A 21,390-nucleotide genomic window follows, 5' to 3' on the forward strand; every position below is an offset into this window, starting at 1 on the left:
AGAGACTCAAGATCTGAAGATCAACAGGCTGAAGCACTGGGCTGGATTTATAGTATGATGAAATTCAATAGGGAAAGATGTAAAGTCTTACATGCAATTATAAGTATAAAATGGAGGAGATGTAAATTAATATCAGTCATTCTAAAAAAGTTCTGGGGCCTTTAGTGGGTTGCAAGCTCAATGTAGGATACCATAAAAGTTATTGCAGTCCTAGATGGTGCATCAGTCCCTGGAATCAAGAGGTCCTCAATTCAAATGCAACCTCAGACACTTAATACTTATTTTGCTGTGTGACCTTGGGCAAATCACTTAACTCCATTGCCTTGCAAATAATAAATAAATGAATGAATGAATAGATAGATAGATAGATAGATAGATAGATAGATAGATAGATAGATAAAAAAGAACATTGACATGATCAAAAACAATTTTAAAAGACTTTTGATGGAAAATGCCCCCATCTCCAGGGAAAGAACTATAGAATCTGAATGTCAACCAAAGCATACTATTTTCCATTTTTAAAATTTGTTTTATGATATGTGAGGTTTTTTTGCACTCTCATGGTTTTTTCCCTTCCGTTTCATTTCTTCTTTCACAATATGAAAGTATATATCACTGATAGGGTGGGGGGAGAAGGAAAGGAGGGAGAAAAATGTGAAACTCAAAATCTTACCAAAATCTTACCAAAAAACGGATGTTGCTTGCAGTTAGAATAATACATAAATAAATTTATTATTAAAAAAATAAAAGAAGCAGGACATTGACAGTCTGGAGAATGCCCAGAGGAAGGGAAACCTGGGTAGGAAGAAAAGCTTGAGTATCTGACATATGTGGGTCAGTTGAAGAAACTGTACATAATCACCCTAGATAAAGAAGGCTCCAGAAATACAATGTCTGTCTCCAAGTTTTTGAAGGAATGTCATGTGAGGGATGATTTAAATTTATTCTATTTAACTCCAGAGGATAAAACCAGGAGCAGTGGATGGAATTGCAAAAAGGTCTAATTTATGCCCAATGTCAGATGTCCCACATATAGCATAAGAGTGTTGTATGACCCAAAGTGAAGTAGAATAGACATCTCTAGCCTCTTCTCTCTTCACCCTTATTCAAGAGAGAATTATTTCTGTTAATAGGAGGGGAAGCAGAAGTTTGGGGTCACAAGCCTAACTATTTTGTTCTCTTCAAAGATAGAAGTACTGGGCTAGAATTATGTCTATTTACTCCCTTAAATATCATTAGCCTAGGTAGGGGATGGGGTTTTCAGATTCAAGCTAAACTTATGATCACTATTTCTTAATGGGGAAAGGAGGGTTCCAGGTTTTATATCCCTTCCCACCAAATATATGTTCCATAATAAGCATATAGGAACCAGTAAAGAAATCTATTTATCAAAATTAATAGCAAAACAGAAGTCAGAGAAAGTATATTTATAAAATAATATATGCCAAACAAAATCGAGTGAAAGAGCTCTTCCACTGAGAGAGATAACTCTGATCAACTGAGAGAGTGCCAGATCTCACCCAAAGGGAAATTTCCCCAAAAAGTCTCTAGCATAGCAAGCTGGGCATAGGGACATAATGGAGACACTTAGCTCTTATCATGTTGACTAAACTTCCCAGAGTTTGTTTTTCCCTTAAATAATCTGATATTGAGTTGGCATCACCTATTTTCTCTATTGAAACTGGAAACCAGAACCACCTGAAGTGACAGCATAGTACAAAGAAGAAGTCCAGATATTGATTCTCTCTTCTCTTCAGCTTCACTCCACCCTTTCCATAGGTATGGGTCATTGATCTCCAATAGTGAAGAGAGAGTGCCATACTAATGGTCTTTAAGATTCAAGTTTCACAGGAAAAAACAACTCACTTCTTCACAATTAAAGCTATACCAAAATTGAATAGACTTAAATGTGATGTGTTCTCTCTCCTTACAAGTCTTCATATAAAACATGGCTGATCATTTGTCAGGAATGTTATAGTGGAGATTTATTTTTGTGGTAAATTGGACTAAACAAATCCTGAAAGTCCCTTCCAAATCTCCAGTTCTGAGATATTGTGATTCCACAGTTTGTGTTTCTTGAATTGAACTGAACTGTATTGAACATCTCTGAACTAAATTGAACTGAACTGAATGAATTTAACTGAATCCATGTGTCTGACTGATGCCTCTAAGATTATTGTGGGAATCCTACATAGAAAAGTGAAATTGGCAGGCATCAGGATTACTCTCTAAGTCCTGCCTTGTCCTGACCCCTACTTCTCCATGTACATCTTACTTCCTTCAAATGATTTTGTTTGCACGAGAAAAAAAAAACAGAAAGGGCTGGGAAAGAGGTCAGTAATAGTGAATAACCATACTTTCTTTACTAAAAAAACTTTGATATTTTCTCATAAGGATCATTTTAATGTGCAGAAAGACTAAAATAGACCTTTAGAATTAATTATAAGTTATTCTTTGATAAAAGTTAAAGACCAAATTATACCAATGTTAATATTTCAAGAGAGAAATTTACCAAACAGCATCTAAATTCTGGCAAAAACCAAGACTGAAAAGAAAAATTCATCCACCTTTTCCATAGGTCAAATTTACTTTTTTAATTTTTTTTTTATAAACAAGACTCAAACTCTGGCAATGTGTCATGTGATATTAGGTGGTACAGTGGATAGAACAGTGGAAATGGAGTCAGGAAGAACTAAGTTCAAGTATTAGCCTCAGATACTTACTAGCTGTGAGACCCTGGGCAAGTCACTTTACCCTTGCTTACCTGTTTCCTCATCTGAAAAATGGCAATGATAATAGCACCTACCTTAAAAGATTGCTTTAAGGGTCAAATGAGATAGCATTTGTGAATCTTTTAGCATAATGCTTAGTATACTATAATTGCTATGCAAATATTAATTATAATAAAATCATTATTATTATTATTATTATTCCTCTTTTATCTCCACCTATCTTATGATAGATAGAGATGGAGGAAGTCATTTTAGGCAGATCAAGGGAGAGTTCCATATCTATTCAAGGAGTAAATTCATTCAAAAGTAAACACCCTACTCTAAAAATTAGAGACAAAGTGGTATGTACAGGTAACTGAATAGCAACAATCCATCAATCCCTCAAGTCCCTAAATATCTGATAGAATGCACCAACAAAGAATGAAACAATCCCTGCTTTCAGGGAAGTTTCTTGCTGAAAAAATTCTATGCAAATCTTTAAATGTTGCATATATACAACAGGGACAGGTCAATGAGGACCTAATTAATCATCATCATCACCATCATATCACTATTCTGTTTTTATTATTTTATTGAGACACTAAGTTATGGTAGAGACATTTTTAAGAGATTTGAGGGACAATTCATAATGCTACTCTGTGTCCTTCTGAGGGATGGAGAGGACCTGAGCAGGAATATAGAGGGACAAATGAGTATTTCTAGAAGGTATCCCTATCCCATCTACATGCTATGACTCCATCTTTACCTTCCATGTTGTTTAGACAGCTGCCATTCATCCTAGACACTTCTCATCCTAATCCCAAACTCATTTATTCACCCTCACCAATCACAACACCCCTCTCAACTAGGTCCTTCTGATGTCTTCCTTGTGAAGGGAATAATAATTATTATATAAGAAACTGAAGAAGCTTTTCCCAAGTAAGATCACATCTTATGATCCATAGGGTTTTAGAGTCCATCCTCAAGGTTCTGGATTCCTCCACAATGTGCTCTTCAACCCCTCCCTTCTGTGCTCAGCACTTCTACTTATTACACTATTCACTTCCCCAAATAGGATGTAAGTTCCTGTTTTATTTATTTCTGAAATTCAGAAGAGCCAAGAGATCAGGTCTCAGATATTCTTTTCAGCTCTCTCAGACATACTTGGAGGCTCCCTGTGTCCCTTGAACTTCTGCCAATGAAAAGAAGCAAGATGACTCCAAAAAGCCTTCTTCTGTTGCTGCTGCTACTTCTTTGGGTTTCATATGAGAAGGGTAAGGAAGAATAGAGAATAACAGAAAAGTAGACAAGCCGAGCTGGGGAGATGAGAAGGGACAGGAGAGGAAAAGAAGATGGTAAGAGATGCAACACAGATTGGCAGAGAAGGAAGCTTGGAACCCAGGACAGAGAGTCTTGGGAAATATATTCAGTATATGACAGTGGTCCTCCAGTTAAAAAGAAAGAGAGAGAGAGAGAGAGAGAGGAAAAAAACCTTTGTAGCATATGTAGTCAAGCAAAATAAATTCCCACATTGACCATCCCCAAAAGTATATGTCTCATTTTACAATATGAATCCATTTACTCTTTATTAGGAGATAGGTAGAATGTTTCATACAATGTGCCATAGATGAGTGGCTAATTAGAAAATTGATGAAGCAGTTAGGTAATTCAGCACCAGAGCTGCAATTAAGATCTGAGTTCAAATATGACTTCAAAACTTATTATCCAGGCACTTCACTACTGTATACCTCAGTTCCTTCATCTGTAAAATGAGGATGATAAAACCTCCCAGGATTATTATGAAGAAAAAGTGAAATCATTTTTGTAAATCATTATTACTTCTTCAGTCATTTCAGTCACATCTGATACTTCATGATCTCATTTAGGATTTTCTTGACAAATCATTGAAGTGTCTTGCCATTTCCTTCTCTAGTTTAAAGTGTTATATAAGAACTATTGCTGTTGTTTTTCGTTGTTGTCTTTTAAAATTGTTATTCTCTAAAATGTTGTCATTATTATATAAAGTGTTCTGGTCCTTCTCACTTCATTCTACATCAGTTAATACAAGTCTTCCTAGTCTCTCTAAAACTTTTTGCCATTTCTCATGACATAATGCTGTTCCAATATAGTCACATATCATAATTTGCTCGTCCATTTTTCCAGTTGATGGGTACTCCTAAGTTTCTAGTTTTTTGCCACAATGCAAAAAGAACTGTCATGAATATTATCATTCATGTGAATCTTTCTCTTCTTTCTTTGATCTCTTTAGGAGTAAAAAATCACAACTTAGCAATTTTAAAATATAGTTTTACAGAATCATGTGTTGTTTTAAAGTAATTTTTCATTCCTTTCTGACTCTTCATGACCCCATTTGAGGTTTTCTTGGCAGAGATATCATTTCCTTTGCAGTTCATTTTGCAGATGAAGAAATTGAGGCAAACAGTTAAGTGACTTGTTCAAGGTCACACAATCAGTAAATGTCTAAAGCCAAATTTGATCTCAGGAAGATGCATCTTCTGGACTCCACTACACTACCTAAAATGGCCTGATCAATTCACAATTCCACCAACCATGATTTATTGTTCCCTGTTTTCCTGCAGTCCCTTCAACATTTGCCATTTTCCCTTTCTGTCAACTTTGCCACTCTGATTGTGTGAGGTGGAACCTCAAAGATGCTTTAATTTTCATTTGTCTAATTATTAGTGATAGGAAGAAAATTTTTATATGACTGTTGATGATTTGGATCTTTTCCTTTGAAAATTGCCTATCATATCCTTCAACCATTTATCAATAGAAGAATTAATATTCTTATAAATCTGAATCAATTCCTTCTTTATCTTAGAAATAATAATGATGTTGATAATAATAAAAGTTAGCCTATATATAACACTTTAAGTTTCCTAAATGTTTTACAAATATTATCTCATTTTAAACTCACAACAACCCTGGGAGGTAGATGCTGTTATTATTCTGATTTTATAGAAGAGGAAACTAAGGTAGGCCATGGTTAAGTGGCTTATATGTCCAGGATCACATAGCCAGCCAATATCTGAGGTCACATTTGAGCTCAGGTCTTCCTAATTCTATGTCTTGTGTTTGATCCACTTCACTATCTCCAAAAGAAAACTTTCACTTTGTTGTTTTACAGAAAGGTTCTCTCTTCTCCTTTCCTACTAAAGGAAAGATGCTTATTGTCCAACTGGGCCCCAAGTGACCTGAGGTTGTATTCTACAGGTTCCCTTGGAGAAGAAGACCATGAAGAAGTGCAAAAAGTAGTGGGGGAAACACTCACTGTGAGATGCCAGTATACACCTCAGTCAACTGATCATCTAGACAAAGCCTGGTGTAAACAGAAAAACAATCAAAATATGTGTACCTTGTTAATCTCAAGACCACAACCTACATCAATGACTGAGGACCCACGATACTCCCTCAGTTATGACAATGGTGTTATCACAGTCAACATGGCTGGTCTCCGGGTAGAAGATTCTGGGGGATATTGGTGTGGAAACCACAATGTAAGTACTATTACTATTCTCAAGAGAGTTTATCTAACAGTGGCTACAGGTAAGTCCCTTCCCCTGAGAACTGGGCTTTCTGGAAGTTTCTTTTCTTTTTAAAGTACTTTAATTTTCTCACATACTCACACCCTTGAATACACACAGATACAGAGACAGAGACAGAGAGATGTAGATATAGATATTTATAGATGATATAAATTGGATAAAGATATAGACGATACAGAGATAGAGATAGAGATATATGGATATATGCCCTTTCCTAATTCTATCAACTCTTCCTTCCTTGCCAGTTCTTTTTCTGACTGGTGAGACACTGAACTTGGTGTCCAACATCACATACTTTTATACACAGACATTTAAGTGCACATGTGCACACACATAAGTGTGCACAAAAACAGAAAAGTGCTTCATCATTTTCAGTTCCTGAAATATCAGGAACTGGTGATGGAAGTTAAAAACTGCATATTGGGCACCAGAGATTTGTATTAATGCTGAATACCAGTTAGAGTAAAGGACTTCGGGGCAGTAGAAACTCCAAAGTTCAATGAATGACAAACATTTTAGGGAATCCCCAGATATGTTGAATGCTGCTCCCATCTTTCTGGTAGTGACTGAAACACTTTCAAATGGCAAGTAGCCTCCCAACATAGGACACATGAGATGGATCATGGCTTCCTTGCCAGACATTAGTTGGAGCTTGCAGGTGTAGGCACTGGATTTGATTCTGCTTTCCTTTTTTCTCTACCAAGGCAAAATCAAAGGTAGAGACTAAATCAAATCTTTATCTTACCAAATGTCCCTCTCCCACACCTTCCCTTCTCTGCCCTAACACAAGGAATTGTTTCAGTAGGCTTAGACTCATTCCTGACTATCAAGTCCCCAAAGCAATTCTCCCTACAACTTCCATGGCATAGCAGTCTCAGAAGCAGTATAAGAAATAACTCCAACTCAAGAATCAGACAAGCTGAATTAATTCCCATCTCTAACACTTAGTGATTGTTATGTAAGCTTAAGCAAACAATTGTGACTTACTAAGTTTCTATTTTCTATATCTGTAAAGGGGAGAATAATAGAAATTCATAACTAAAGTCATGTGGCAGTTGTGAGGATCAACTGAGTTTGAGTGTTGAGTTTTTGTTTTATTTTTTTATTCTAACCTTGAAAAGCATTATATAAATGTGAGCTATAGTATTCTAAGAAAATGTCTAGGATTTCATTACTTCTGGAGAGTTAGTTCTGGAGAATTTAATTGGAATTTTAAGAAGTTCATCCTAGATGCATCTTAACCTGTAATTTGGACACTACCAATCTCTTAACTTCCTCAGGTCTCAGGATCCTATCAAATAAAGCATTATGCCAAATGATCCCTAAGGCCATTTTCTAGCTCAGGCTCAAGGGATTCTTAACCTGACATTTGTCATGAGTATTACAAAAAATTGTTTTATAATTGTATCTTCACATAATTAGTTTTCTTTATAATTTTATTTTATGCATTTAAAAATATTATTCTGCATACAGCTCCATTGACTTTACAAGACTGTTCAAATTATCCAGATCACAAAAATAGTTAGTCAGAACATTTATTTAGTATCTACTATATTCTAGACACTGTCCTAAGCACTGAGAATAAAAAGAAACACCAAAAGGCAATCCCTGCCCTCAAGGAACTCATTACCTAATACAGAAGGTATCATGCAAACAAATATGTCAAAATAAGTTAAATAGGAAATAATTAACAGAGATTTGAGAGAAGGTGGTATTTTAACTGGGACTTAAAGAAAGCTAGAAGAGTTGCAAGGTGAGGATAGAAAGGAAGACATTCCAGGCATGAGGGACAGTCAGAGAAGCAACTCAGAGTTAGAAGATGAAATGTCTTGTTCAAGAACAGCTGGGAGGCCAGAAAGACTAGACAGCAGAGTAGGAAGGGAGGGGAAAGATGTAAGGTGTAAGAAGACTATGAAGAATTTGGTTACCAAAAAGTTTGAACATCAAAGTTTCAATATACATTTAATCCTAAAGGTGATAGAGAACTACTGGAGTTTACTGAATATAGTGATGACATGGTCAGAAAAACCAAAAAATCTTTAAAACACCTTCCCTAGATATATGATCCTATGGATCTAAAGTTTCCTAAATTTATTTTGCCAGTGGTTAACTAAAGTGAAAGAAGGTGGAGATCTGGAGGGAGAAGAGGGGATTGAAGAACTAAGATAGTCTGCCAACAGACATCAGAACCTGACAAGACTGGAGAATTTTTGAGGCTTATTCAAAAACATGAAAAATATTCAAAATTCAGATACAATTCTATTCTGATGAAAATAATGCTATGTTTGATGCTTATCTTTCTTTAATTTTTTTAAAATCTGTTTGTTTCAACATTATCTTTATTTCCAAATGTCTCCTTTGCCCTTCTACTGCCCAAAGGGTTATTTTTTATTAATTAAAAAAAAGAAAAAACAGTTCAGCAAAAGGAACCAAAATTATTTTCTCCCTTCATTTTTTTCAATTACATGCAAAGATAATTTTCAGCATTCATCCTGTTTGTTTGTTTGTTTGTTTGTTTTTGCAAGGCAATGGGGTTAAGTGACTTGCCCAAAGTCACACAGGTAATTATTAAGTGAGTGAGGTCAGATGTGAACTCAGGTCCTCCTGACTCCAGGGCCTCTATCCACTGCACCACCTAGCAGCTACAACATTCATGCTTTTTGCAAGTTTTTCAGTTCCACATTTTTCTAACACTCCCTTCCCCATGGCAGCAAACAGTCTAATATAAGTTGTACAGGTACAATCAAGTTTAACAGACATATTTTAAAAGAAGAATTAGAATTAAGTGGGGGAGGGGGTGGGGAAGATCACAAGAGAGAAAGAAATTACATAAAAAAAGTTTTTAAAAGTGAACAAAGTTATGTTTTACTCTGCATTCAGATTCTGTAGTTTTTTCCTCTGGATGTGAATGACATTTTCCATAGCAAGTCTCTTAGGATTGTCCTTGATCGCTGAACTGCTGAGAGGAGCTACTTCCACAATAGTTGATCATCTCAGTGTTTCTGTTAATGTGTACAATATTCTCCTGGTTCTATTCACTTCACTCAGCATCAGTTCTTGCAAATCTTCCCAAACTTTTCCAAAGTCCTTCCATTCATTATTTCTTTTTTTTTTTTTTAGATTTTTGCTAGGCAATGGGGTTAAGTGGCTTGCCCAAGGCCACACAGCTAGGTAATTATTAAATGTCTGAGACCAGATTTGAACCCAGGTACTCCTGACTCCAGGGCTGGTGCTTTATCCACTGCGCCACCTAGTCACCCCCATTCATTATTTCTTACAAGATAGTATTCCATAGAATTCATATACCATAACTTATTCAGCCATTCCCCAATTGATGGGAAGTCCCTCAATTTCCAATTCGTTGTTTTGATTACTTTTGTACCTATGGGTCTTTTCCCTTTTGGTGGGGGGGGGGGATCTCTTTGGGATACCTTCCTTGTAGTGGTATTGCTACACATACAGTTTTATTACCCTACGGGCATAGTTCCAAATTGCTCTCCAGAATGATTTATTCAGTTCACAACTCTACCAATAGTATATTAAAGGAACTAATAACATTGTTATACTCATTGCTCTTTACCTTTTCTACTGCCATTCTAATGAGCAAAATCAAGAAATCAAGGAAAGAATGCTAGACTTGAAGGCCAAAGGATCTGGGCTTGATGCCTATGTGCAGTGACCTCGAGCAATCTATTAACCTCTCTAGTCTCCTCCAGTATAAAAAAAGAAAGTGTTAGACTAGATCATCTCTGAAGTCCTTTTGACTCTAAATCTACGCTCCTATATTCATATACTCATAGGTTTCACCAATGAATCCAAAATTCTGATCATCATTGCGTGGTAGTCTCATAATGGAATGTTGAAACAGGGAGATCCCTTAGGGATTATCTGGTTCAAACTTTTATTTTTTTATTTAAAAAAACAATTTTTAATGCCATAGTTACTTCTTAATTAGTCTCCCACCCCCAACCTTACAGTATGGGGAATAAGGTGGCTCAGTGGATAGAATGCCAGGCCTGGAATTCGGAAGATTCAACCTCATCAATTCAAATACAGTCTAAGACTTACTAGCCATGTAAAACTGGGACAGTCACTTTACTCTGTTTGCTTCACTTTCCTAATCTGTAAAATGAGTTGGGGAAGGACATGGCAAATCAATTTTTGTCAAGAAAACACTAAATGGGGTCACAAACAGTTGATAGTAGTGAAATGACTGAATAACAACAACCATACTCACAGAAATCTTCCTCATTACAAAAAAAAATGTAGAATCAGCAACTGACCCAGTTGATAGCATATGAAACATTGCCCATTATCTGTAATCCTAAGGGGAAAGGAAAAAAATAAACACTTTACAAATATTATAGCATTTAATCCTCATAACAGCTCTTGCAGTTAGGTGCTATTTTTAATCTCCATTTTACAGATAAGGAAATTGAGGTAGAGACAGACTCCATCCAAGATCATACAAATAGTATCTGAAACTGGATTTTAACTCAGATATTCCTACTCCAAGCCCTATACACTACCTATTGCAATACTTAGCAGCCATCTAGAAGAGGAAAGGAAGTCTTTCATTACTGATCCTATGGTATCAATGTTGATCATGACAATCAATTTGATTTCTCATTTCAAGGAAGGAAAATGGTGCCTAGAGCTGGGTCAGCTGTCCAAGTACATACAGCAAGTTAGTGGCAAGACCAAATGGTGGGTTTAAGTTTTCTTAATTTCATGAACCCTGGTTTTCATACATCATCAGTACCCTCTTCTCTTGGTATCCTCTATCCCTTGGATTAAAAGGTGGAAAACAGACAGCTAATCCAAGAATCTCCATTTATGGAGAAGGCTCAGTTTAGCCATTCCTTCATTTCCCATCCTACAGCACCTTCTGGTTCCCCTTCCTTCCCTTTACAGAGAAACCTTTTTCATTAAGCCAAGTTCTTTCCCCTAACACTGTGATCATCTTGGTCCACAATGGCCTCAGTGTCAAGAATAACAGATAAACTAAAGGATAATGTCAAGCAGAAAAAGAGAAGAGACAATAGAAGGTGAGAGCCTTGATCATTAATGAGGTCTGTTATAATATTTTGAATAATATTACACATTAATAAAGAGCCCTTGACTTTATATTGTACCCTCTTTCTGACAAATATCTGGGCAAAGACGGAGGCTTTGATAACAGGCAACCTTCAGGATAGGGAGTAAGACTGTCTATCACTCTGTCTTCTCTTTGCAGCCCAAATACAAACAACAACCAACAGTGAGGTACATATCATGACAGAAGCCACTACCATCGCCTCTACCACTAGCAGGTAAAACTCCACTCAAGAAACTCCAGTGACAGTCCACCCTCTACTATGCCTCCCCAGAAGTCTATGTATGTTCCTACCCAACACTTATGCAGAGATTTCCCTACCCTACCAAGCTTCCAAAGATTCCAGCCTACACTTACCTAACTTGTTCCCATCCTCATTGACTCTCTGGATTTGTGAGCCCATCAGGTTACTCCAGAACCCACAGCTTCCACACTGATTCTTGTAAGATTTCCTGGCCAAGCCCAGAGTACAGTTGGACATCATGGAACCATAAATTCCATGTTTTCTCTTATCTTCAAACATATGTGGCCTACAATGTGATTTCTTTTGACCTCCAAATTCTCCATCTCATTGCAATCATTGAATTTCATCAAGTCCCCCAGATACTTCATTATCCTGCAAAGTTACATTAACCCTGGTGCTCATACTTCATCAGTATATTCTGTCCCAAGAATCCTCCTTCCCTCTGATTGAAGAGTTGAAAGTAGACAGCTATTCCCATAACCTCTATTTAAGGAGGGGGCCCTTGAGCTGCCATGACTTCATTTCCCACCCCACATCATTCCTTTGAACTTGCCCATCTTTCCCCACTTTCTCTTTCCTACTGTTCACCTTTGCAGCTTTCTTTTCTGTGTTCTTTCCCCATTAGACTGTAAGCTCTTTGAGAACAGGGACTTTATTTCTTTATTATATTTGCATCTCTAGTACTTAACTATTTATTGACTAACTAACTTCTTCCCTGATATTTTTCAGGTCCCATTTCATCACAACTGATTTGACAAATCTGATGTACATAGAAATTCAGCCACCGGAAAATTCTACTTCTATAAGTCAGATTGTGAACCACATTGACTTGGGGGACTTGAGGTAGGGATCCAGTTAGGACACTCTTAACTGTGGAATATTTGTGCTTCCCTCTTTGACTTTAGCTGAATTGCATGTATTGACCCAGCCCGATGTAAGTGATTCCCTTTGAAAAGATGCCTGCTGTAATAGACTACATGAAAAAAGGCACCTCATTTGGTATTAAATGACCAGGCCTGATGCTTACAAGTTTTGTAACTAATCGACTTCATTTTGCTCATCTGCAAAAAATGAGACAGTTGAACTAGTTGGTCGCTTACAGATTTCAGCTTTTATAACCCTAAGTTCCATTCAGTGAATTTCATCTTGGGCTATCTATAGTACTCTCCCCCTAGCCACTCTATGCCTCTCTTCCCTAACAATCATTTTGGAGGCAACCAAATGAGAGTGTATTGGTCCTGACCTTTAGGAAGTTTTCATTCTGGTTAATTGATCAGTAAAGGTCTCTACCACTTCCACTCAAGCCAATTCATCACTGACAGAATCTGAAAGTCTTCCCACAACTTCATCAATACCTGCTAATGTCAAACTCAGCACAAGACATCATTTTCCCAATGTCATGGTCCTCTTCCAGAACAAAGCACAAACAACAACAATATAGAATGTATTTAAGGGATCTATGATGAACTAACCTCTAGCTCTGCCAGAGCTCGAAAATAGACTCATAGTCCAAGTTACAGGACAGAATCATCAGAAGAACTACAACCTTCTTGAGGCAGCCCCTGGAAATTTTTGAGTGACTTATCTCTTCTCAAATGAAACTTAACTCTTGATTGTGTCAATAGAACTCCCATATGCAGATGTCCATGGAAAGTTCTATATGAGAACCCTGTGGATAAAGACATCATATCTAGTAAGCTAAAGGGACTCCTTTGAGATTTGATTCTAGGGTGCTTTGGATGAAGATGATTCACACCAAGTAGGCAGAATAGTCCATATTTCCAAAGCTTTATAGTTTACAAAACACTTTTTTTCATACATAATCTCATTTGACTATCACATTAACCTTGTGAGGTAGGGGCCATAATTATCCTCACTTTATACTATAACGTATATATTTATATGTAAGTTATATAGATAATAAACTATAAGCAAAGTTTTTCTTTTCTTAGCAAAGTTAAGGAAATTGAGGTTGAGAGATATTAAGGTTAAGTATCAGCTAAGACCCCAGTTAGAATCAGCAAACAAAAGTTGATAATTAAATTTTCAGTGTGAGCATTTATTTGGGCTTCAATTATTGTTTTGTTGATTGTCTAAACAAGAATGTAATGGAGAAAATTTTAATGATCTTGATTAAACTTAAAAGTATGCCATGTCCTTTTCTGCTTTTCTAGGAGAACAAGTAGTAAAATATTTTATGAGTACATGTCTGCCAAGAGTCATACAATCAGTAAGCAACTGAGCTAGGATTTCATTCATTGTTCAAAATGGCCTACTTCTTGACAACTAGATGATAGAATGGACAGAGCACTGGTCTTGGAATTAGGGGGATCTGATTTCAAATCCTGGATCAGACACTTACTGTGAAACCTTGGGCAAATCACTTAACCCAATTGTCTCCCCACCAAAATAGTAACACCCTACTTCTGCTTACAACTTCAATCCTCCTCTTGGGCCTAAACTCTTACTCTCTTTCATTTTTCCATAGCCAATCTGTTTCATAGTCCTATTTCTACCTTCATAATGTCTCATATATAAGACCCTTCTCTCTTCAGACTGCAATTCTCCTCTTCTAATCTCTATTTCTTCACTTCTCTGACTTACTCAAATCTCACTTTCTGCAAAAAGTCTTCCCCAGTCTTCTTAATACCATCCATCTGAGTTTAATCTGCAATTATGCTGTCTGAAACTTGTTTGTATATAACTATTTGAATATGATCTCACCCATTAGACTAGAAGCACTTGAAAACAAGGACTGACTCTTACCTTCCTTTATATCTACAGTACTTGGTACATGGTAGGTGTCTAATAAATGCTTACTAGCTTACTGTTTACTAGGAGATTACTGAGGTAGGATTATAATTAATAATATTAATGTATGAGGTAGCTAGATAGTCTACTGAATAGATCATTGGGTCTAGAGTCAGGAAGACCTGAGTTCAAGTGTGATCTCAGACACTCACTATCTGTGTCACTCTGGACAAGTCACTTCACCCTATTTCCCCCAATTCCTCATCTGTTAAATGAACTAAGGAATGAAATAACAAACCATTCCAGTATCTCAACTAAGAAAACCCCACATGGGGTTTAAATAGTTGGACATGACTGAAATGACTCAACACCAACAATGTATGATTTCTAGGTCCTTCCCTTATGTTTAGGTCCTAGGAAGGACAACCTTTAATGGAAAGAACATTGATAGAATACCATATTTCTGTTTCTTGTCTTTTCACTATTATTTCCTTTTTTTATCCTTTTTTAATTTTTTCCCTTGCACTTGAGACAATAAGATTTCTGAGAAAGAATCATAGGACCAGAATAGGAGAATTTACTTGTGTCCAAAGATGTTTCTGAAGAGCCCCCTCCTTTTTTTCTGCCCACGAACTTTTGGAAGGCACTAGATGAAGATTAAGATGAAGGTATGAAATGCAAATCATATAAAGCTCAGTAACCATAGCATCATGGGAAAATAGGATTTTTAAAATAGGAAGGGGACATAGAGGCCTTCTGGTTCTTGACTGAAGATCCATGGATGCATTTCAGAGGATTGGTTAGAAAATAAATTACATTTTAATTTTTACTAGCTTCTAACTAAAATTTAATATTTCCTTCAATTGTTTAAAAACAGTGTTCTGAAAAGGAATCCTTAGGCTTCACCAGACTGCCAAATGGGGTTCATGACTCAAAAAATGGTGAAAAATCTCTGCTCTTATCCAAATTCTTCATGGGATAAAGGCTCAGAAAGGTTAAGTGATTTATCACACAAGCAGTAAATGGCAAAGTCTGCATTTGAACCCAAGTGGTCTAATTTCAACAGCAGTTTTCATCACAGAGAACAATCTTTATGAGCTTTAAAAATTTGCCTGATAGGGGCGGCTAGGTGGCACAGCGGATAGAGCACCAGCCCTAGAGTCAGGAGTACCTGAGTTCAAATCCAGACTCAGACACTTAATAATTACCTAGCTGTGTAGCTTTGGACAAGCCACTTAACCCCATTGCCTTTCAAAAAAACTAAAAAAAAAAATTTGCCTGACAATGAAAAAGCACTATCACATGTGGCTGTGGTTTGGGATTTGTGGGCAGGGCTACATTTTCATTCACTTACTAAGACTAAGTCAACGAAACTTGGAGGTAGGGGAAAATCCTCATTGAGGAGGTTAGAAGTTTACTATCTAATAAGGAAGGAGCCATCAGTTTTCATGTGGATCAATGAGATTAGAGTTTCTTTTTGAATAATCTACTCTATAACCTATCTTATAGGTAGATGTTTAGGGTGTTAGATTGTAAGACTTCCTAAACTGCTGGGTGGCCACCCAGATAACACACAGAAAAAAAAAGATAGCAGGGATGGGACCTGTTAAGCTTTGGTATGACCTAAAAATGTCCTGTGTTCTGTTGATTGGACCACACAATGTTCGTTAGTTGAGTTGGTTTTTGTTTATTGTTCATTTGGGGGAGATAGATTTGAAAGGGATCACTTTTTCCTGAATCTGAAGTTGTGCTCTACCTTTAAGAATTATTGAACTATGCAGTGGATAGAGCACCAGCCCTGGAATCAGGAGGACCTGAGTTCAAATCTGATCTCAGATACTTAATAATTACCTAGCTGTGTGACCTTGGGCAAGTCACTTAACCCCCACTGCCTTGTAAAAAAAAGTTTTAAAAAATTCTATATCTTAAAAAAATAATTATTGAACCAATAATATTGGCCATGGTTGTTCTTCCCATGTAAAGTGGGAGAACTTTGAGTGTCACCGAATCAAATGACAAGGAAGGAAGTCATTAACATCTTCATCTCAGACTCAGGTCATAGAGGAGCCTCAAAGCTGGGTCATCAGTTAGACAACGTCTATATGCAGGCGCTGTGCTAAGTTTGGGGGATGCAAAAAGGACATAGTTCCTAACCCTCAGAAGTTCACAATCTAAAGGACCATGATTCTACCAAAGAGCTTTTGATAACAGTCATCTATGTCAAGGAAAGGTATCCTGTAGAGAGCATGGTCCACTACTCTAGATATTACAAAGCTTACTCAAGCTTTATCAATCATTTAACCACCATTTATAAGTCACTCTCTAATGTGCTAAGCACTGTACTCATGGGATATAAAGAAATGCAAACACTATCCCTGCTCTCAAGGAGCTCCTATAGTCCATTGAGACAGACAGCAATAACTAGGTTCCAACAAGATGAATATGGAGTAGATGGGAAGTAAGAGAAGTAAGTTTAGAAGGAAGCACAGGCCAATAAGACAGATATGAAAGTAATATGCATGGGGAATTTATTATAAACTTTTTTAAAAAACAGTTTGAAATAGAGATTTACAATATTAGAGGTCACTGAGGTCAGCAATCTCTTTGTTCAGTCTCAATTTTAGCATAAAATGAGGCATTTGTAAGTGAACAAAAAGTTAACAAAATGAAATTTTTTATTGTCCTAATATATATGTAACAAGGATTTGGTTTCACTTAACTTCAGTTTGGGAATATGTGACCTCCTTGCTTCCTTATTAAAATTTGAAGACCAGTAGCTTAGCAGGGCAAATTAGAGCAATTCAAGTGGTCTCAAACCCATCAAGTCTGAAAGACCCTAACTCCACCTAGATGAGACTTTTTATACATTTGTTGTTCAGTTGTTTTCAGTCATGTATGAATATTTTTTTTAGGTTTTTTGCAAGGCAAATGGGGTTAAGTGGCTTGCCCAAGGCCACACAGCTAAGTAATTATTAAGTGTCTCAGGCTGAATTTGAACTCAGGTACTCCTGACTTCAGGGCTGGTGCTCTATCTACTGCACCACCTAGCCACCCCCATGTATGATTCTTGATGATCCTATTTGTGGGTTTCTTGATAAAAATACTGCATTGCTTTACCATTTTTTCTCCAGTTTACTGTTACAGATGATGAAACAGAGGCAGAGTGAACTGACTTGCCCAGGCTAACAAAGTTAGTAAGTGTCTTGGTCAAATTTGAGCTCAAGTCCTCCTTATTCTAGGACTGACTCCCTATTCACTGCACTACCAACTATCTTATTATGTCTATGCTCTTAAGTGAGTAGAAATCTGTCTTGGTAAAGCAAGGGTCTATCAGATCACTGAACTTTTTTTTTCTTAGGGAAAACTCATTGGGGAAGAATGGGAAAGCATAGACCAAACCCATCTAATATAGAAGTGTTGATAGAGATAGTCATATCCCAATATGGAACTATTCATTTTTACCTTTTCTTTCTTTTTCTTTTTGTCTTACTTTTATTTTCTCTATGTGTGTGTTTATGTTCTGAATAACTTTTTTTAAGTAAATAGGGAAAACATGACCAGTAATTCACCACAGGCTCCCTCACAGTTGGATAATAAACCAGAGAACTCAATCTCACAGGTGTTTCACCCATCTTCCATATTTTCTCCTCCCAGGTTCCCAAACTGTCTCCTCACCCTTGTCGTATTTGGTGTCCTCCTGATTAAAGGTCTGGCCTTTGTAGTCCTTCTTGTTCTCCTGTTCAGATTCAGAAACCAGGTGAGTGGGGTGTTCCGGAACCATTATGGATTTAGATCCAGAAGGAACCTCAGAGGTAATAGATTTTACAGGTGAGGAGACTGAATGATTTATCCAAGGTCCCTGTCTGAAGAAGTATTGAACTCAAATATACCAACATTCTTCCTACTACACCCTATATTTCTCTGTTTTTACTTTGGCTTGAGTTAGAAATAAACCAAGGAGCATTCTTTTCCCCATCTCAGAATGGAAGTAGTTCCCAGAGGTATTAGAGTGCTGAATCTGGAGCCAGGAAGACTTGAGTTCAAATTCAGCCTCAGATACTTACTATCTGTGTGACCTGAGATAAGTCTGTAATTGGGAATTCAGTTGTAAATTGGGAATAATAAAGGCACCTCTTTTGTTAAGTAATATTTGTAAATGTTTAACACAGCATAAGGCATTTAATAAATACTTGTTCTCTTCCCCCTCCTCTTCAGAGAGGAACAAAAGATTCCCAGAGACTCCCATCAGAGCCACACTGCTAGATTCTAGTCCTGAGATAATAAAAAGATTCAGGAAAGTCTACAGAGGGATATGTAAGGCATCCAGATAGCACAATAAATAAAGCAGTTAGTCTGGAGATTGGAAATCCGGGATTCAAATCTGGATATAAGCACTTCCAGGCTATATGACCCTAAGCAAATCACTTAATCTCTATTGGTCTCACTTTCTTCAACTCTAAAACAGGGATACATTTTAGGGGTCCTAAGAATTAGGAATGCTCCTACCACAACAGAGTTATTGTGGATATCAAGTATTTGTAAAGCTTAGACTATTTGTTAGCATAGAACATAAAATATAGTGAGTACAATATAAATATTAGATATCATCACAATAAGCTATTTTATGGATAGGTCTGGGTTCAGTTCAAAAGGGCAGAGTGGAAGCTGTCAGGACAGGCTGGGATTCTTGTCCTAGACCAGTAATAGGGTGTTATTTGGATTGAGATGACAGTCGCACACAATGTGATGGCATTTCTACTGTGCCTCTCCCAGGGATTAAAAGCCCTGCCTGGTCATGTGAAGTAAATATATGGATTGGAAGTAGAGAGGGGTATGGAAATTTTAAGAGGTGGGGGAAAGGGACAAGGTTCATGGTCAGATACTGAGTTTGTTCATTTTCTTAACTTTTTCTTCCTCAGGGTAATGGGGACACTAGAAAAGAAGCAAAGTTGAACAAATTGGAGCTATGCAAGATATCCCCCTACCTATCCTCATATTGATGCCCTGAGCTCAACCCAGGATACAAAGCATAGTGACTTCATATTTCATCAAGTTCTTAATACATCACCAAATGCTAGAGCCAGGTATGCTGATAAAAGGACAAACAGCAATATCATCCTCATCATCATCATCATCATCATCAACAATCCACTCCCTGAAAACACTTTTTTATATAAGAATAGACTTTTTTATTGATGCTGATTGTAATTCAGAATTAAATAGTAACAATCTCTGCCTTTCCCTTTCTGTTCAGCCATCAGAAATTCCCAGGACAGTGATTTGGATGAACTATAATGGTATCACAGATCTGGAAAACACTGAAAAGAATTTTCTCAAAGTAAAAAGACTAAACTGGAACAGGGCAACTTAGAGTGAAAGGAGTTCCAACGACAGATTAACTTTAAGCCTTATGACTTTTGATACTTGTGGAGATCAGGCCAAGAATTAAAAGATTTGAAAACTCTTCCCTAGGGATTCAAAAGTCATATAATATTGGAATTCCAGAGAAGACCAGCAGGTGGCAGCAGAGAATAGCTTGATCATGGGGAAAAAACAATTAAGAAGTGTGGTACCGTAAAGAATGATCTAACAGAGCACATTAGCAGAGAGGAGCAATTCATAGCTTGAAGATGTTATTAGGTCAGCTGAGGAACATAAGAGATTCTATAGAGGATAAGCATCTACCAGAGCATCAGAGGAAGAGAAGGATAACATCAGGGAGGCTACACCAAGAGAGAGAATAACTATAACAATTCATGTTGCTTCTCCCATTGGTGTTATCGTGATACTTTGTCCCCAGGTGTATCCATTCTCCCCTCAGATTCCCTAAGTTTATTCTCTCTGCACTGGCGTTGGGTATCCGGAGTCCCCTAAATGTGTGTGTGTGTGTGTGTGTGTGTGTGTGTGTGTGTGACTTTCAGAGTCATTTTTTCTGAGTTGTTTAATTAAATAAAGGTGTTTTTTTATTTTAAATTAATATGTCCTCTTTTAAGTATGGCAAAAATAACATCATTGAGTACTTGGGATTGTGGTTTTGAGTGGAAGCTGAACTAATGTGACCCATAAATCACAGAATCATACATCTGGGAGGAAGACTATCAGAAATCATTTCATTCATCCCCTTTCTGAAGCTAAAAATATTCTGTACAACATTCCTGACAAGTTTCTGTCTAGTTATTGAGAGACCTCATTACCTATTCCATTTTCAGGCAACTTTTGCCATTAGGAAGTTCAAATTGATGAAAAATATGACTCCTTAAAACTGAAATTTTTAAGTATCTCTCTTACCTAAACACTAGGCCAGCACTTACTACCCTACTGCTACCAGTCACATGTAAAGAATCCATCCCAATTTTAGTTTCCCAAATTCCCCTTCCCCCAAGACTTCTGCACTTTAATTTCAAAGTTTTTCCCTTTCACTATTTTTAAATATTCATTGATCAATAGACCCCAATTCCATAGAGCATCTCACACTCTCTTGGGAAATTTGGCTTCTTAAGTTCAGTATCTGGTGGTCTCTGATCCCTAATTATTTCTTTCTGTTCTTCTGTCTTAGTCATTGTAGCTGTATATCTGTTATTGGTATTGCTCAGTCCTTTTATTCACATCTAACTTTTTGTAACCCTTATTTGAAGTTTTCTTGGCAAATATACTAGAATGGTTCACCATTTCCTTTTCTAGTTCATTTTACAAATGAAGAACTGAGGATCAAGACACTAGTAAGTGTCTGAAGCAAGATTGGAATTTACAAAGATGAGCCTTTTTTACAACAGGTCTGACACTGTATCCACTGCACCCACTTACCAGCCCTGACTGGATATCTTTTCTTTCTCTGTTCTTGCTCCCCACACTCCAAGCTATATGGGTTCAATCTAACAAACAGAGGGTTGTTGGTCTAAAATGGTCATTCCTAAGAATTTTAAACTTCAAAAACTTTCATGGACACACACATACACACACACACACACACACACACACACACACACACACAGTGTACTAGTTATAATACCATTAGTTTTGATT

General features: G+C 37.0%; 1 protein-coding gene across 1 annotated transcript; it reads left to right on the forward strand.

Moving 5' to 3' along the window:
• Positions 1–3,835: 3,835 nt before the first annotated feature.
• LOC141523595 (uncharacterized) lies at positions 3,836–19,516 on the forward strand. The gene is made up of 6 exons (XM_074236896.1): positions 3,836–3,985; positions 5,946–6,278; positions 11,514–11,589; positions 12,346–12,459; positions 18,022–18,124; positions 19,287–19,516. The coding sequence occupies exons 1-6, from the start codon at positions 3,910–3,912 to the stop codon at positions 19,365–19,367; spliced, it is 783 nt and encodes a 260-aa protein (XP_074092997.1). The 5' UTR covers positions 3,836–3,909; the 3' UTR covers positions 19,368–19,516.
• The last annotated feature ends 1,874 nt before the right edge of the window (positions 19,517–21,390 follow it).

The sequence above is a fragment of the Macrotis lagotis genome, chromosome 5 (genome assembly GCF_037893015.1).
Source record: "Macrotis lagotis isolate mMagLag1 chromosome 5, bilby.v1.9.chrom.fasta, whole genome shotgun sequence".
Classification (NCBI taxonomy): domain Eukaryota; kingdom Metazoa; phylum Chordata; class Mammalia; order Peramelemorphia; family Peramelidae; genus Macrotis; species Macrotis lagotis.

Bases quoted from the DNA above. Each gene is read 5' to 3' on its own strand.
- LOC141523595 (XM_074236896.1), top strand. From the start codon at position 3,910: ATGAAAAGAAGCAAGATGACTCCAAAAAGCCTTCTTCTGTTGCTGCTG. The intron at 3,986-5,945 runs GTAAGGAAGAAT...TGTATTCTACAG, and splicing joins TTGGGTTTCATATGAGAAGG to GTTCCCTTGGAGAAGAAGAC. The intron at 11,590-12,345 runs GTAAAACTCCAC...GATATTTTTCAG, and splicing joins ATCGCCTCTACCACTAGCAG to GTCCCATTTCATCACAACTG.